Consider the following 18009-nt stretch of genomic DNA (forward strand, 5'->3'; position numbering starts at 1 on the left):
GTGTACAACTTTTACCCGTAGGTAAAAGTGAATGTTTTAAATAGTCAATATATAGCAAAATCCTTGTTTTTGAACCACGTACAAGAAATGTACTGCCACATTTATCGTCACAAAAAATATGAAATAAAAAATTATACCAGATTGTTTGATTATTATTTAAATAATTAAGTCAAATTGATTATTATTTAAATAATTAAGTCAAATGTGTTGCTTCATCATTAGTTCTCAGAGTGAGTATCAAGCCTTGGCACATGCATTTAATACAACATTTTGTACACATATCAGTGCACTGAAGTCACCCGGTAACACATCTCTAAGATCTATAAACATGCATTAGGGTTAGACTATTAGACCAACATTATCACATCAGAGCACCCACATCAGTACTACATAGCCTTCCCATCCGCAAATGAATTCATCCTGTCCTAATGTGAATTCATATGGCCCTATAAATCTGTTACAGAATCAAAGGACAGTGCAGCCTGTCACTCTTACTGTGATTCATGCACTGTATGTGTATGTCAGTCTCATTGGATTTCCTTAATGAAATTATTGGCAAAAGAATAAAAAGTATAATTATCATGCATTAAAAATGAGCAGCTGCTGCTACTGTACAGTATGTGCCTATGTATTTTGCAAGTGCAGGTTAAAACCTCAGATTCCCTCTCCCGAATCTCATTTACCCCAAATCTATTCTTAACAACTCAGTCTTCTTGTTGGACTTGAACTGAAAGGGTTGAGATAGCACTGGCAGATTCAAGTCAGTCCCTTTATGAGTGTGTCTGATCTGTATGGAGTTCCTCTTGGCAATGTTGTTATTGACAGGAGCGCGAGTCTTTTCTTTGGAATGACGCAAGCTTTTAACAATCAGTGTTTGCTGACGCGAAGAAGGAAAAAAAGGAGGTCTCAAGCCGTTGACTAGGAATGGAGGGGAATCATCTGTTGAGTGTTTCGCTGTCCCAACCCATGTGACCTTCCTGGTGATACTGTCCCTCAGTGCAGTCTGCCTCAGCTTTGGCAAAGGGGACAGCTGAGGTGAATCAATTGCAACAAAATTCCGTCCTTCCTTCTCTTGGCAACGCCAAGCAGGAGACAGTCCCTTGTCATCCATCACTTGAAGAATATCTTTAAACCTTGTTTCCTGATGTGATCCAGTGCTGTGAGCTTTGTTCTCCAGACCTAGTCTGGGAGTCCCTTTGTCCTTGGATGGTGTTTGAGGATTTGAAGTTTGTTCATCTTGATATTTTATTGGCTCCACAGGAGTATTCTCAAAGGCATTTGTTCTTTGCTCTGGAAGTTTTGCTGATTTCCTGGCTTCCACTGGGTCAATGTTTACCTCAGCCTTTACTTGTATATCCACAACTGGCTCTCCTGGCTTATCCAAGACGTCCTTCCCAGAACACTTTGGTGGTGCAAGATGGACAAGTTCTCTATCAGCAAATTTCGAAACTGCAAATAATAAAGATAGGAAGTCATAAAGCTACTAAATGAAGCTAACCTAATCAGTCAATACATTTTACTAGGTTAACAGAATACACTATGCTTCAGTTTAATTACAACTTAATTATACAGACACGTGGGTCAATGAATTTTTTATATTTAACTTACTAGATATTGTACTTTATAGAACACAAATTCTATCTGTGTAACTGTTTAAATGTAGATGTGTTATATTGACAAGAGTAGACTATGCGGGTAATTTAATATCAATTAAGTGGAGCAGCATTCTATTCGGTTAAAACTTGGCTTACAGTAGAAGGTGTTACTTCAATATGTGTGCACATCCGCAGTTCATAGAATAAGTGAGTGACGTGTTCAATTTTTACTTTAGAACCATTAATAAAATGTTTACAACACTGTAATTATTTTTCAAACTCACCTGTTATAATGTTGCAACCGTATTTGTTCAAGAACGAAAGATTAACGTTGACGACAGTGATATGACATTGAATGCATGTTGTTTTGGTTTAACACGTTGGAAATTAAAATTAAATGGCATTTAATCTAAAGCCATAAATATTTCCGAGCCTTTTATTATGCGTTTTTTGGCGTATGAAAAAAAAAACAAAAAAAACACACATTTTTGGCACGAATTTCAAACTCCACTAACAATACATACTTCGTATATTGCCACTGGTTGCCAACATTTCTGGAGCAAAATAGGTTTTATGTGTGAGATTCGCCCAATATATTGGTTGCAAATATTTATGAGTAACTAACTTCACCCCGGCTTTTTGCTGTGGAAAGTAATGTGCTATGTGTATTGCCTGTATAACAGGCATTACATTTTACTTTACAACCCAATGTTACTTGATGGATTTCTCTAGCATCTACAGTATATTTGTGCAATTGCAGTAGATGGATATGGCATAAAATAGTGCTTCTGGACTACTTAAAGTAAAAAAGTGAATGAGTGCATGTACAGAATACAAATATTTATATCAAATCCAAAGTTTTTAGTCAATCTGAAATGTCTGCAGGAGGCTATGAGTCTATGACAACAGGTTCCTGAAGACTGGTGCACAATCAAGGCAGTTATTGTGCTTACTTGGTATAGTGTGACGGAAGGATAAGGGCCCCCATATTGTAACAAGTTTTTATATGTACTTAAATTTATAAGAATGTATGCATTTTACATATATACTGTATACGTTGTTTATATACAAGGTATGCATTATAGTATAGATCAGTGATTCCCAAACTTTTTCAGTGTAAGTATTTTGAATCTAATTTGTTTGTGTATAACTACATGTAGAAAGTAAATAATTCATGTAACGTACCTAACTTAATGAGATTCCTGGGCTTTAATTTTCACTACCAGTTCATCAAGGAATGCTGTCATTTTATGTTTTGAAAGTAAAGTAAAGGCAAAGCTCCTGTTTCTTTTGTTTAACATTATTTTTTTCACATTCTGAATGCTTTTTAGATAAATGGCATCTCAATTTTGCAGGATTAAGAGTTTTGTTTGACAAAACCTCCTGATAAATAATGCACTGTTTCGTCCTCGGATCCAGTAAATGTAAATCCCAGTGCTGGGCCCCACAACCGTTACCTTGTGTAGTAACACAACGTATTGCACTCACTGAGTCACCAATAACTATTACAATAAAAGAAAACAGATAAAGGGGAAGAATGCAGACTACAGACGTGTTATAATTATATATAATGTGGTTAACCCTTTAAGGACCAAGCGTTTTTCAGTGAGATGCTCCCCCAGGACCAGTTTTTTTTTTTTTGGCTGTAATTTTCTCTCCTCCTATAAATTCACTAAAAACATATATTTTTAAAAGTAGCATGCTTGGTTACATATATTTTTAACCAGTTCACCAGGAAAAAATTGGTATAAAGTACCCTTGTAATATTTCATCTACAAAGGTCTTTGGTATGTTTGATAACAAGTCTTTTTTTTTTTTTTTTTTTTATTTTTTATTATTCTATGGCATGTTATTCTATGGCCGAGGGACCTTACAATACTTCCTTAAAATGGTATATTTATACATATTGACATATTTGTTTTCACCTGAGTGATTGGAATGACATAATACACAATTATTCTGAGGGTGGGTCTTTAAGCAAGAATGGACACTAATCTCGATTATTTTCTCTTATTTTCCAATATATATATATATATATATATATATATATATATATATATATATATATATAATATATTCATACATTATACACATAAGATAAAATATAGTAAATAATAATAATAAAAAAAACATACCTGACAAATTTAGTTCATGAAATAGTATCTGCTTATATCCACTCGTTTTCTTGATATTTATAAATGTTGTAAAAAACACACACACACACACACACACACACACACACACACACACACACACACACATATATATATATATATATATATATATATATATATATATATATATATATATATATATCAAAGAGAGCCAGCTGCCCTATACAGTGCTGAGAAAAAGTTTGTGAATGCCAATGATAATTATGGAAATTCCAGTCTTTTCAAAATCAAACCAATCAAAAACAATCTTTTCTTAAATAGCAAGTAGGATTAACCAATTCCATGTCTTTTGAAACAAAATGATGTATGAATTAGACAAACAATGAGTAATTAAGATTCAGGGTATGTGAAAAAGTAAGCGAACCCCTGGTTTTATCAGCTCAATTAAGGGGATAATTAGAATCAAGTGTTTAAATAATTATATTAAAACACAAACAATATTCTAATATCACTATAAGTCAAATACATCAGATTTACAGTGTTTTCATTTTTGTTTGCTTTCTTAGCTGTAAACAAGTTTTAGTTTCATGTTTTGCTTCTCTGTGCTGTTGAAAATGTCTCGGCACTTTAAAAATTAAATACACGTCCCAGTGACGTTACAGGAAAAAACAAACAAGCAGGCAGTGCAATTCAATTCCTCCCCAGTCCAATGAAATGCGTTAACAAGCAGTTCTGAAAATTATGCTTGCCCATCAAATCACAGAAACGAAGTTTGTTATCGTGTTCATGGCCCCAGAATGACACTTCAGTATGATCATGTTTATACAATCGTTTGTTGTGTTGCTTAGAACTTTTGTGAGTTGTTTATGGACCACCTGGAGTTGGTCCGGGTCTGAACCGCAGGTTTGGAACCACTGCTATAGATTGTTGTTTTTGATAGGATAGTATACATGTGTCTTATACACTCACAGAGCATGTTATATTCGTAACCTGATGATGCAAGTTATATTCGTAACCTCATATAGTATGCTTGCACTAAAGAACAGCATGGCATAGTTCTACAGAGGTTAGTTGTTTGTTAACATGATTGATATTTATATTAATCAGGAGTAACTTGAATCTCTCTCTGGCTTCTGCTGAATTGATATTATTTAGATTTTATTTTCACAAATTTTGTACCCGTTATTAAATATTGTATTAAGCTGCAACTTTAGTTATTTATTGGACAATTGGATAATTATAATGTATTGAGAATTTTGTTTTACATTTCTGTAATAAATAATTACTCTATGTTTGAATCTTCCTATATTTCCCTCTCTTCTATTTCTACCACTAGCTAGCTTCCCAGAAATGTATGCCCAACTTTCAGATAACCTACATCTCTAATGTAAAAACTGGCTCAAAAGAGCTAAAAAAGATTCAGGTGTTAGTCATTATCCCAGACTAGATCACCCTGGAGTAGTCTTATAAGACTGGGTCCTACAGTCAAAGTCACATTACCTTCAGGAAAGTAACTTTCTTTGTTTTCCAGTGTGATGTCAATTTCCTCCTCAGTTATCACTTGAGCCAGTGCAGGAGCTGGGGAAGGGATAGCTACGTTCTTCTCACTGTTCTTCTGGTTTTCTTGTACTGCCATCACAGTCTTCTTTCTGCTCTCGGATTCAGCCTCATGACTGGGGTTCGCGAATGGTTTGTTGATTTGCTTTGCACTCTTTTCTGTGACAGTGTCCCTCTGAAAGAATTTTCAAAGGAGGTCTCTTAGTGACCAGTTTCACACAACATGCATCTTTTGTTTTTTAACGTTCGTTTTAAAGATGGGACATGTTTAATAACAACAGAGAGGATTACATAGCAGCAGCTGCAACTGACACTATAGTAACCCAATACTAAACATTCAATGCATCAATAATCTGACAACAATTTCTATAATGATTAGAGTAGGAACTTATGTATGTATAATTCTATAGTTATTATTATTATTATTATTATTATTATTATTATTATTATTATTATTATTATTATTATTATTATTATTATTATTAGTAGTAGTAGTAGTAGTAGTAGTGTTATTTAAGGCCCATAACAATGGGACTGCACCCGCTGTCAAACGACAGCTGGAAAAAATTCTATATAGCACCCTTAAAAAGGGTGAACCTTAACTGATTTTAAATAATAAAACCGGTCAAAAAGACTGCAAATTAAATAGTCAGAAAAAGGGGTGGGGGGTGGGGGGTGGTACAGAGCCCATTGGTCGACAAAAGCCGTCATGTTGGCAGCGGACTCTCGTGGGCATGCTCCAAATTAACCCGGGACCAGACCAGGGCCCTGAACATGGCTCCGCAGTCAAAGAGACCCTCCCCAGTGATCTTACGCTTCCTGGTCTTGTAGATGCCAGTCTAGCAAGATCCAGGAGTAGATTCATCAGGTGGTCTCTCGCCTTGATGGAGCCACGAACAGGGTGCCCAGAAATGAGAAGGGTGGGGGAGAAATGCAGCCAGAACTGCAGCAAAAGGTTATTCAACAGAAGGAAGAACGGCTGCAGCCTGGTGCACAAATAATAAATATGAACAACCGACTCGGACTGACCGCAGAAAGGGCATGCGGCGTCCGAGTCGGTAAAGTGACTCAGGATCTCTCCTGACGCGAGCGCTCTGTGCAGCACCCTCCATCTCACGTCCCCAGCTACCCCTAGGGACCAGCGGGGAGTGCAGGACCTCCTCCCACTGGGGACCGACGCCTTCCAGTGGTCGGAGGGGCTCCTGCCAAGCGATGTCTCGACGGGAGAGGAGGGCGAGGAAGTGGAGGGTGTGGAGCAGCATCACGTACAGGGTTGTCCTTGACGAGGAGGGGAAGGGGGTTGAGGAGAACTGCGAGTAGTAGTCATCGTCGTAGTAGTATTGATGCTAGCATTGCAGTATTTGTTTTGGTTCAATAAAATAAAATTGTTAGAATAGTTGCCTTTACATTGTAATATCTCCATTACCAACAATTATCAATCAAGTATAATAATATACACACCTGAATACAAGGGCGTTAACGTATTAATGACAATATTACATGTATAATCATTACAATAAACGTACCTTCATGGTTTTAATTTCTTTTTGGTGCCTTATCAGTTTCCTCACAAGTAAGCAGTAAGCTGCCAAGATTGAAGATGGACGGTTGTTGATCAATGTGTTAATGATGTCTGAAAGGCTGAAGTCCAGATTTTCTGTCATGTGGTTTAAAACTGCAGAATTGAGCTCATCTGGACGGAGCCTAGAACAGAACGTATAAGTAAGTGGTTCGTTAAGGCAGTTGATTAGTTTTTCCTGATTAATAATCTGGTACAAGCATGGCACCAATATTAACAACTTGTAATCATAGGTCACTGTGTATTTGTCACACTGTGTATTTCATTACTAGCAGCTCTGCAGGCATCCACTTAAGTGGACCAGGTTACATGCTGTTGATCAGTAAAAGCTTTTAAAGTGTTAATAAGAAGATGAGGAAAACACTATAGACGTGCATGCACTGTTACATATTTGACTTTCATAACTTTGCTACACAAAACAATGTTATGATGAAGCTTTATTCTCAACATTAGAGTAAAACCTAATTATCCAACAGCCCCCGTTTTCTTCTTTCTGAAATATGTAAAGCACTCCCCAAATTGATTTTCTGAACACCCCCTCATTTCTGAGAAACAAGTCTTAAAAATAAAGATTTCATGGTAGTAGTAATAATAATAATAAAACAACCTACATAACTAAATTATTTTCCCATAATGACAGCCAATCATTTGCCCGACTTCACTCACTAGCCACAACTTTCCGGACAGTGTGGTATACACACCATTGTGAAACAGTGAGTGAGTCAAGGATAGAGATATAAAGATACACAAGCTGATCGTTGAAAAGAAGTGGACCACAGCCAACAAATCAGAGCTCCACCCTGAGCTCACTTGCAGCACTACTGATAATCTGGAAAAAAAAATATTAAAATACTAAAATAGTATTCCAGAAAGCATTCCTTTTTCTCCGAACATTATTTCTCTGAAATATTAATACATTGTACCTGTTTTTATAAGATACTGAATGAAGGGGTCTCTTGATATAGCCATTGTTTAACCATTTCTCTTCCATAGCGTCTTTAATGTGCGGTCGTTTGGCAGGGTCGGGCTCAAGGAAAGACAGCATAAATTGCACAGCCCCTGTAAAGAACACAACCCGGGATTACTGACACATACTTGGAGCCAAGTTACCTGCTTCATAGCCTGCCATTCTCAATACAAACGGTTTGTAGATAAAATACTTGTGACATACAGACAAATAGATGGACAGACTGACAGGGTGGCTTTTTTTTCTAATACCCTCTACTATCTTAAATGTCATCACAAGTGTATAAGTGGTTTCTTAAAGTGTGACATGTATGTAAGATATGCATCTCCAGTAATTAAATGTCAAAAATTCACATTTCCAATTTATAGGAATATACAGTAGATTTGCAGCTGCAATTTCCTATTAAATTATTGGTAACACTTTTAACATAACACAGTATATGTTTTTTTTTTTTTAAATCTTTTTTAAAAGTTTATTATTACGACAGGACTTCAGTCAGATGACGCGAGTATTGAATGAAAATGTAATTTGCTTGCATCCCTGTTTAGGAATGGCCATTACAGCATCGCCCAGTGAGCTTGCCTGGGAAAAGGCTTTGTTGAAGCAACTGAGGCACAGTATAAAGAAATCAATCAGGTAAACCCAGGTCACCTGATAAGCAAGGTGGTGCTGTACCAGCTCAGATATCGAGTTATAATTATCTGGCTGTCTCAAGTCTCCCTGGTCAAGTTCTCTCTTGGTCTTGATGTACAACATGACGTAACCCATGTGACAGCCGTGAGAGACTGAACTCAGGAACCCTGACATCACCACCCAGGTGTTGATCAGGGTTTAAAACCTGTGAAATTAATCCAGAGAGATTGCACTGTTCTTCTTGCTTTACACACACACACACACACACACACACACACACACACACACACACACACACACACACATATATATATATATATATATATATATATATATAGATATATATATATATAATATATATATATATAAAATTATATATATATATATATCTCCACTGATATTCTGGTTAGATTATATTTTAATGTTACCTGAATAAAAATAACTCGAAATTGAGATTTGAGTGTGTGCTTATGTGTTGTGATGATCAGGGCTAACACAGCAAACAATAGTATAGAAATCACTCTATAGCAGTATGTTTGTGTGCCTTCAAGAATCCTGGCACCAGCACTACTGCAGATTAGGAGAACTGTATTATTTATCAGGAGAAAGAAAATGGCTTATTAACACATGACTTACTCCAACCCTCCCTCCATAAGTATTTGACTTCCGTAACAATGAAACAATGCAATCGCTGACGTAAGATTATTAATAACATCACTTTTAGAACGTACACGTTACCTTTGCTGATGTCAGGCGGGATAGGACTGATTTCACCATTGACCATCTTCTGATGCAGTTGTTTAATGTTAAATGGCTCCACAGTAAAAGGCAAGGTGCCGGTCAGCATAGCGAACATGCTTACGCCACTGTCAACACCAACGGCAACAGGATTAAAATGTATTACAAATCTAACAATAAACAGTTTGCCAAATCCTAAATGGTAAACATATGTAATCTCATTGAAAGTCAACTGAGTATCTGAAACATCAGGCTGGCAGCAATCCCAAGATACAGTATCGCCTTCAACAATTCAGCCAGTCAGGTTTGGTATAATTATAGTAAACTCCAATTGCCGAACTGATCTCCATAAATGCTTAATAGCCACTGGGATCTAATATTTTATGGGTGTCAGATTGCAAACTCGTCTTTATGAAATAATCATGGCACAAGGGCGAATTGACCTGGCCTACTGAAATACGGATTGTATTTTATTTTACCCCTTGCACAGTGTGCTATGGTTTCAGGGTTAATGACACTAAAATTATAATGCTTTGCATATGGAGACTTAATGTTGTGTGGATATCATTTTTTTTTTTCTCTTACTGTTTACAATCACCGAGCAACATTAATGATTTACTCCAGTAATTTTTTTTTCAAGCCAGTCTGCAGTGGTCTGAAGCAAACTGGCGACCAGAAACCTCTGCATTAATTAGAGTGTAAACCTAAAAAAACATCTAATGGAAATCCAATCCACTTTTTATTAAAGGAACTGCTGAACTTTCCATAACCAATATACCTCTCTAATAAACTTATGAAAGTGAAATAAAGGGGATAAAAAGTGAGGTGACGGCCACAGATTCCACATGGCTGCAAGTATTTGCCACAAACATTTGTTATTGACTAAGCACTATTTTCAGGACTCCTTAAGACCGTAAACTAGCTCTCTGTCCTGTTAGCTACTTACATTGACCACACGTCTACCTTTCGACCATATTTCTTATGAGCCAGGAGCTCTGGAGCAGCATAAGCAGGACTCCCACACTGTGTATTTAGCAGCTCCAGGGATAGAGACTCTGGTTTCAAAGTGTTGCTCAACCCAAAATCTGTGTACATAGAAGGAGAACATGTAGGTACATTTTCAAATCCATTCAGCTACAGCACACGTACACAAGCTTGACCTCTGATACAATTTTACACTTTTTGACTAGACTGGGCACACTTTATAGTAAAGGTAATTTATGCCATTGTAGTTATGAGTGGACAAAAAAATTCAAATAAATACATAGAAATCTAACTGTTCCTTTCTGAAACTAGATTTACACTGTTACAGGGTCATTTTCTCAGAAAATGTCCTTTTGCCTTTGAACATGCTTCAAACGTTTAACGATATATATATATATATATATATATATATATATATATATATATATATATATATATATATATATATATATATAGCATTCACACATTTCACACTGTAATTGCAGGCTTCAAACTGGGTCATGTTGTTTTGTTTTTTTGTTTTTTTGTATCAAAATGATACCCAAGTACTGCTTTGCTTTTTATGATAACGCTTTCCGTTAACAATGACTCAGTATGATAATTACTAAGTTGTATTTTATTTGCTCTGTAATTGAAAGTATTATTATACAGTATAGTGTTATTATACAGTATATATTTTAAATGTATATTACATTTTGATACTGGTAAAAAAAAAATGTAAATTAAAAATGTAATTAAATACAGTAGAAATAAACATGATTTGAGTAAGATTTGTAAGATTTTTTAAACCCCTAATTTCTTTCAGTGAATTACATCGATTATTTCAGCAACTCCTAATCTAACATTTACAAGCGTTACATAATATTTACAAATGTTATATTTTTTCATCTGTTTATCCCTTCCCCACCACAAATTTTTTAACCTAATTTCTCAAACGCTTTTGTATGCTTTATGGGTTATCGCTATGGTCGATATTGTAAATGAAACCTCATTCACTGTTGAAGGCACACACAGAAAAACTCTATTGAAACAATTAAAATACATGTAAACCTGTGATGCTTCTGTACCACAATGCACCATGGGGAAACCCTAGAGAGGTTTAATTTGTACATAACAAATTTAAAACACTTTCTAAAACATGTATTAAATAATTATGTTGTTAAAGGAGTGAGATGAGATGAGATGAGTTTGGATAATTGAGACAGCAAAGAATGGAATAGTACGGAATGGGCGATAAGTTAGGAGCTTAAGTTTTTGATGATGTGATTGTATGTGCTAGCATGATATAAGGATTGAAAATAAATTATAATATGAAGTATTCTGAAAGTTGTGTATCCAAGGAAACACAGTTAAAAGTCCTACCTTGTTGTCTCTTGAGCCTAGTCCATTGACTTTGCTTCATGTTTTTAATTACCTACTTCCTACTTCTGTTGTGTCGAATAACATCATGTTTTTCACATTAATTAGTTTCCTTGAAAATACTTTCCTTAAAAACACAAAACTTTGCAGGGTACCCCCGGATGCAGGTTTCTGAATCACTGGTACACATTAAACAGTACAATAAAATAAATCATCTTCCATTTCATTTAAGTCCAGAATCTTGTTCAAGTCAACCAGCTTTAGGGAGCTGGTAGTAAAAAGGTTTCAGATTTGAGAGGCCTCATAGTCATAAATGGGTTTAATTGCCAAGTTTTTAGATTATGAGGCAATTTTTAAAATTTTCAATATCTATACATACCGACAATTTTTATGTTGTTGTATTCATCCAAAAGAAAGTTTTCAATTTTTAGATCCCTACGAACATAAACGAGAGAACAATAAATAATGCAAAGAATAAGAGCATAAAACAACTAAAAAGTAAACTCAATTGAAACAGACTTAAAACTTAACAAGATACTCTAAATTTAATACATTTAACACAGGCTTTTACTTTAAAATGTTAAAATATATGAATAAATTGAAACTATGTTTAACACATCAAACTGATAAAATGTGGGTACAACTATAGTTTATTGGTTACAAATCCAGAATTAGTTTAAATAAATATAAACTATTATTGAATTGTACTTAAATAATATTTCTGTGTACCGGTAATGCATATCAATTACACTACTGTAAAGCACAATAGTTTTACCATGTGTTTATGTTTTTTAATCAATAACACAAAATCAATTCACACTAAGTAAGCATTAGTTAAATTCAATTACATTTTACATACAGGGGGCTGTTGGGAAATCTGGATCAGGTCGTATGAGAAATGGATACCATTGGACATGAGTTCAATTCAAAGTTTGCACGGTTGTCAGTCTATACTTGAGGGGGACCCAGGACTGAATGACTGGACCCTGCAGCTCCGAAACTAAAGTGTGACCAAAGAGTATTCCGTCTCTAACAATAGCGTTTCTACCTGTGTACAATGCCATGGCGGTGCATGTGCTCCACTGCTGACATGATCTGCCTGGTGTACTTTCTGACCTCCCTCTCTTCCAGCTTCTTCCTGTCACAGATCTTGTCCATGAGGTCCCCTCCCAGGCACAGCTCCATCACCATGTAGTAGGAGTTTTCCGTCTCCAGCGTCTCGTACAGCTGCACGATGTTCGGGTGCTTAATCATCTGGTGAATCCGGGGCTCCCTTTTCATGTTCTTTAGAACATAAGAGTCCTGTTTTGCTTTCTTCTTGTCAATCACTTTTATTGCCACCTGGGGATACATTTTTAATTCTGTACTGTTACACTTAAGTAGTCTTACACAGTTGGAAATGTATTCTTTAGGTAAGCCATTGATGGTGGTGACATTATTGTGGGTGAGATTCATTACCTAGGGAACAAGCTGTTTTTTGTTATTGTATTTTGTTTTTTTTAATGTCACAAACCAGCACCCTGGCAACCCTTCTGCTTACACATGAATAATGTCTTCATGCTAAATGTGATCATTCAATTTACTCCAAGTTATTTTAATGGCACTTTTTGGGGACAATTAGCCCCTGTGTTTCTATCATTTTGCTCATTCCCTGTTTATTCTCCCATGCTTTACAGGACAGTGCCTGAATGCTGATCTGTCCCCTATAACATCATTATCTGCTGTGCTGTGGTCTGTAGCCTGGTGACACATTCATTAGATTTGTAGGGGAGTAAAATGTAAGGCAGTAGTTCTGAGCAACTGTTCCTGGTAACTATAAACAGTCCTCATTTATTATTCTTTTAATCAGGACCTACATATTAATTGTAATACTCAATCCTTTGCCTGTAGAAGATAATGCTTCCAGCATGTGAAACATTAACTCTGGTAGCTGTTATTCAAGGTTAAAATATTACTAAAGGGCATATTTCACTTATTTATTCTTCACTTGTAATTGTTTTCTTAAACCTTGATGAAAGCATTAGTAACTAAGATACATTGATTCCTAAAATAAGAATCTTAATCTTACACATTCTTATCTTTTATTGTATTAAATCATGTGTTCCTAAAAATAAAGCATTGTAGGTAAAAATTCTTGCTAGTTTACCTCACTTTTTTTTTTATCTGTGTCTGTTGGTTTCTGGGCATTTTGTATTTTATTTTTTTTTACGTTTTACAAAGATAACTTGATATGCTGCATATTGTTTTCAGGATAACCCCTATGACAGGCATTGCTAGGCAACAGGCATTTAAAATGATATGTACAGGCATTCCTGTACTGTACGCATTAGGACACTGTATTGTAAAACATAGTATCCATAATATTCAGTGTACTCTATACAAATGGTACCATAATATATATTTTTTGTAAGGGTTAATTAAATATTATTTTACTGTATATGTCCACTTTGGGACAGTGAGGATTTAATTAAAGTTACAATCTGGTAATGAATTCCATTAAGAAAATCAACTCTTCTCTGATTAAAACATTATCCTAAGCATTTGTTTACTTAACGCAGTTTAATTAATTTATCTCTGTGAAGTTATGGATTTATTACCATACCTACGGTATCACATTATCCCGTCGTCAAGAGTAGGCTATCAAAGTATTTCAGACACCGGTACCTGGTAAGTGCACATCTAATACAAATTTAATATAAATAACATAAAATAAATATTTGAAGTATATTGATGTAGTGATGCCTGTGTTTTGATATGTAACAGTCCAGTACTGATTTGGGCGTGCATTAGACAGTTCACATGATTTGAATATAGGTGTTTGCATTCTACACACTTTAGCATGATGAAAAAACAAGAAAATTATGTAGCGAATAAGATTAACTAACAATGCGCGAAGAAAAAAATCCATTATTTTATCAAGTTAATAGATAATTAGTTCATAAGGAAAACAAACCAGTTATGAAAAAGGAAATGAAAAATAGTCAAAGGAAAAAAGAAGCAGCAGCTTTATGTGTCAATAAAGTAATACACACTCCTTGCTATTATATACTTTTAAAACAAGCTCTTGTGTATATTGGATGGAAGTTTAGGACAATTATTTCCAGTTGTAATGTAAGCAGTATCATTTATAAAGTTATTGCTCTTGAAAACTACCAGCAACCTAAGCAATTTATTGCAAGTATCTACCTTGGTAAGCATCTCAAAATCAGTTTTAGTTTTGGTTTATTTGCCATTAACTCAGAAATGTTTAAAAATAAATTTATACATTGCTCCTTCTTTATTTCTCTGTGTCACTTAGACAAACTTTGAAATATTGAAAACACTGAATTAGTGACAGAACCTTATCAAGGGAAATATAGGACTTTCTGTTTACTGGTAACATGGCATAACAGTGAATCAACCCAATTAATGAATTATCGAATGGTGAATTCTCGAGGGAGTACAGTATTCACTTTTTATACAGTGATATGTATGCTAAAACACTTCAACAGTTCCACTAGAAGAATTCTAAAGTTTAAATCCATCTGCTCAAGGAAGGAAGTCTCCAGTGTGACGGTATGCAGCTAAAACACCACATTCCTAATAATCAACCCAGTTGAAATTACCTTCTCCCCTGTGCTGATATGAAGGCCCTCCATCACTTTGGCGAACGACCCTTTGTTGATCATCTTGCCCACCAGGTAGTTCCCAACACGCTTGGTGTGTGGGAAGTTCTTCACCACATCCTGAGGTATGTTACTGAGGCAGGCTGTCACCTGATTGTCCCTGCCCCAGCCTGGAATGATTCTCTCCAAGTCCCCAGTGTCTGCTATGATAGCCTCCACTGTCTTAATTGCTACAGGCATTGTTACTGCTTATCTAACTCCGTGGAGGCAGACAAGGTAGCAGCTCCTGCAGATGTGAATGACAAACTGTTTACTCTGTTACTTCCACTGGAAACAATCACTCATAGCACTCATCAAAGGCAGATCCTCCCTCAGACGACTGCCTCTCAGTCAACAATCTCTGTCTGCAGGCAAACTGGTTTGCTCAAGCAGAACCAAGCAGTAGATAATTAACCAAACCTGATACACTATGTATGAATGTCCTGGAGCTAACAGCAAGGATAATGTATACTATTAGTGTCCCTGAGTACAGCACATCACATTGTTTAACAAAAGGCAGCTTGGGTACGAACTGAAGGATAGTTCTCCAAAGCTAATTATCAACTAACATTACAATAGCTTTCAGGGGTACAATTTAAGAACTACAACACAAATACATTTTGGGTACGAACTGAAGGATAGTTCTCCAAAGCTAATTATCAACTAACATTACAATAGCTTTCAGGGGTACAATTTAAGAACTACAACACAAATACATTTTAACATGGATTTTAAATTCTTAACATTTTCTTATCATTAATCTTGAATAGTGAAAATAATCTAAATTATACTAACCAGCATTAGTGTAATATCATCTTCTAAAAGTTTATACATACAGTATCTGTAAGAGCTATTACATATCTGGAAGATATTATGAGGGACACTATTTTTTTTCTTCTAAAATTCTCAAAATGATATGACATGGCATTGTTTATATTAATGGAGTTGAAATGGAAAAGGATAAAAGTCAGCACTTGATGTACAGTGTTCTTTTAAAATTAAATTAATTGAATAGAAGACAAATAAAAATGACAACAGTTAAATGAATCACAAAATAATGGGCGTGTCGTACATTGTGGATAGCTTACAGTGTGATGGGAAGTAGTCAGTAGTTATGATTGATCACAGATGTGTTAAACAACATTTCAAAGTTTTAAAGCCTAAAGCTTTTGCACATTCCCCCACAACCCCCCCGGAATGATCTTGAACCATGCCTATAAGAGAGTGGACCTGTGGACAGTTTAAAAAACCTGAAATACACAAATCATTTTGGAACCACTAAACTTTATTTATGGATTTCCTATCCACACTAACTAAATATTGCCCAGTCAACACACATTGAAACCATGTGACTGCCAGTCACATCATTTAAAATCACGTTTTCATTCTATACATGTAAATAGGTTGTCAGATGTATTACATCTCAAATCACTTATGATTAGTTTCATAGGTAAACAATTCAGGAAATCATGTAAGAGCCGTGTTCCCTTAAAACATAGAAACTGTCTATTTAAACAGTCCATGGCTTGAAGCAGTACTCCACAATGTGCAAACAAATGCAAACAAAGATTTCTAAATAAATGTGTTTTTTTTTTATTTGCACCATGGCATATCATCTCTTTTTTTAAACAAAATAGAGACAATACTTTTATGTTGTGGGCATACCAAAAACTGACATAACATTTTCAAATAACAGACCAAACCTTCTCCACCATTCATAACCTAATTGGGCTCTCCTCCAGTTTGGTTCTTTCATGACCACTGTGATTTTCATTGAAATGAGGTAAAAGGTTGCAGTTGAAGGAAATTCTGAGAAGTGCCACTGATATGTTTTAATTTAAAGGTGGTGACATCAACCATAACAATACTGAGAATAAAGCACGGTAGAAAAACTCAATATGGTTAAGCGCATGTCAGGATTTTTTTGTTTTGTTGGTGTGTCATTGCGTACATTCTTCTCTGTATACAAAATACATTATAATAAACAGCACAACACCATTGCATACTGTTGTTGTTTCCCAAAATCCCTGAACAGAGCAGAGATTTCAAAGACAGTCTGTCTTGACTGCATGAGCTCTTATAATATCTAAGGGGCATGTCAACACCCACTGCTCTGTGTTTGATTCAGTATTATTCAATGATGACCCACACATGTAACAAATCCCCGTTATACACACAAACACGTGTTTTAGACATTTTAAGCCCGTGCAAAGGCCCAGAATTTTTTGTTGCCAGGCTAAATGCTATCTATATCAACATTTATGCAAATATTTTTACAACTTGTTTTAAAGATACAGAATATTTTCTTCAGTACATTCTCATGCATCTCTTAGACTACCTGTCAATTCTTCTGCCAAGCCAAACACAAGTGGTTTGGTTTAATAGATTACAAAAAAGGTTTATGCTTCTGACTCCATTCAGAATTTTTTTAAATGTTTTCTGGATACTCAGGCTGATTTTTGGATTATATCCGTCCCCCAGGTCGATTTCTGTAGGTTACATGTTGAGCGGTGGTGTATAATCTTAAAACCTAAAACAAGGTATTGATATATTGTGATTTCTTACTGATATGTTGGCAAAACAGTGACTAAACACATTCTTCAAAGCTTTTTCCACACAGCTGTCAGATTATAGATGGTTTATGTAATACATATATATTTTACTTTAAGCTTTCTATGCAGATTACAATCACTAGTCCACACATATTGCATTGTAATGATATGTGTACCATTTAAGTATCCTACCACTGAGTTCTGTTGATCAAAGCAACACTTCAGTTTGGAATTGCTCTGCCCATAATATCTTTGATTGTTTATAATACACTGGACAAGAGTTAGGA

The 18009-nt window shown here is 35.4% G+C and overlaps 1 protein-coding gene across 1 annotated transcript; it reads right to left on the reverse strand.

Annotated features, from left to right (window-relative positions):
- Window positions 1-249: 249 nt before the first annotated feature.
- On the reverse strand, window positions 250-15371 carry LOC121316661 (hormonally up-regulated neu tumor-associated kinase homolog A). The gene is made up of 9 exons (XM_041251701.1): window positions 15132-15371; window positions 12575-12867; window positions 11906-11961; window positions 10130-10268; window positions 9184-9311; window positions 7769-7904; window positions 6793-6970; window positions 5210-5441; window positions 250-1449 (listed from the first exon to the last, which is right to left on the reverse strand). The coding sequence occupies exons 1-9, from the start codon at window positions 15369-15371 to the stop codon at window positions 680-682; spliced, it is 2172 nt and encodes a 723-aa protein (XP_041107635.1). The 3' UTR covers window positions 250-679.
- Window positions 15372-18009: the final 2638 nt, after the last annotated feature.

Source organism: Polyodon spathula, chromosome 6, assembly GCF_017654505.1.
Source record: "Polyodon spathula isolate WHYD16114869_AA chromosome 6, ASM1765450v1, whole genome shotgun sequence".
NCBI classification, from domain to species: domain Eukaryota; kingdom Metazoa; phylum Chordata; class Actinopteri; order Acipenseriformes; family Polyodontidae; genus Polyodon; species Polyodon spathula.

Bases quoted from the DNA above. Each gene is read 5' to 3' on its own strand.
- LOC121316661 (XM_041251701.1), bottom strand. From the start codon at position 15,371: ATGCCTGTAGCAATTAAGACAGTGGAGGCTATCATAGCAGACACTGGG. The intron at 7,905-9,183 runs GTAACGTGTACG...TGTTCTTTACAG, and splicing joins CCCGCCTGACATCAGCAAAG to GGGCTGTGCAATTTATGCTG. The intron at 5,442-6,792 runs GTACGTTTATTG...AAATTCTTTCAG, and splicing joins AAGAAATTAAAACCATGAAG to AGGGACACTGTCACAGAAAA.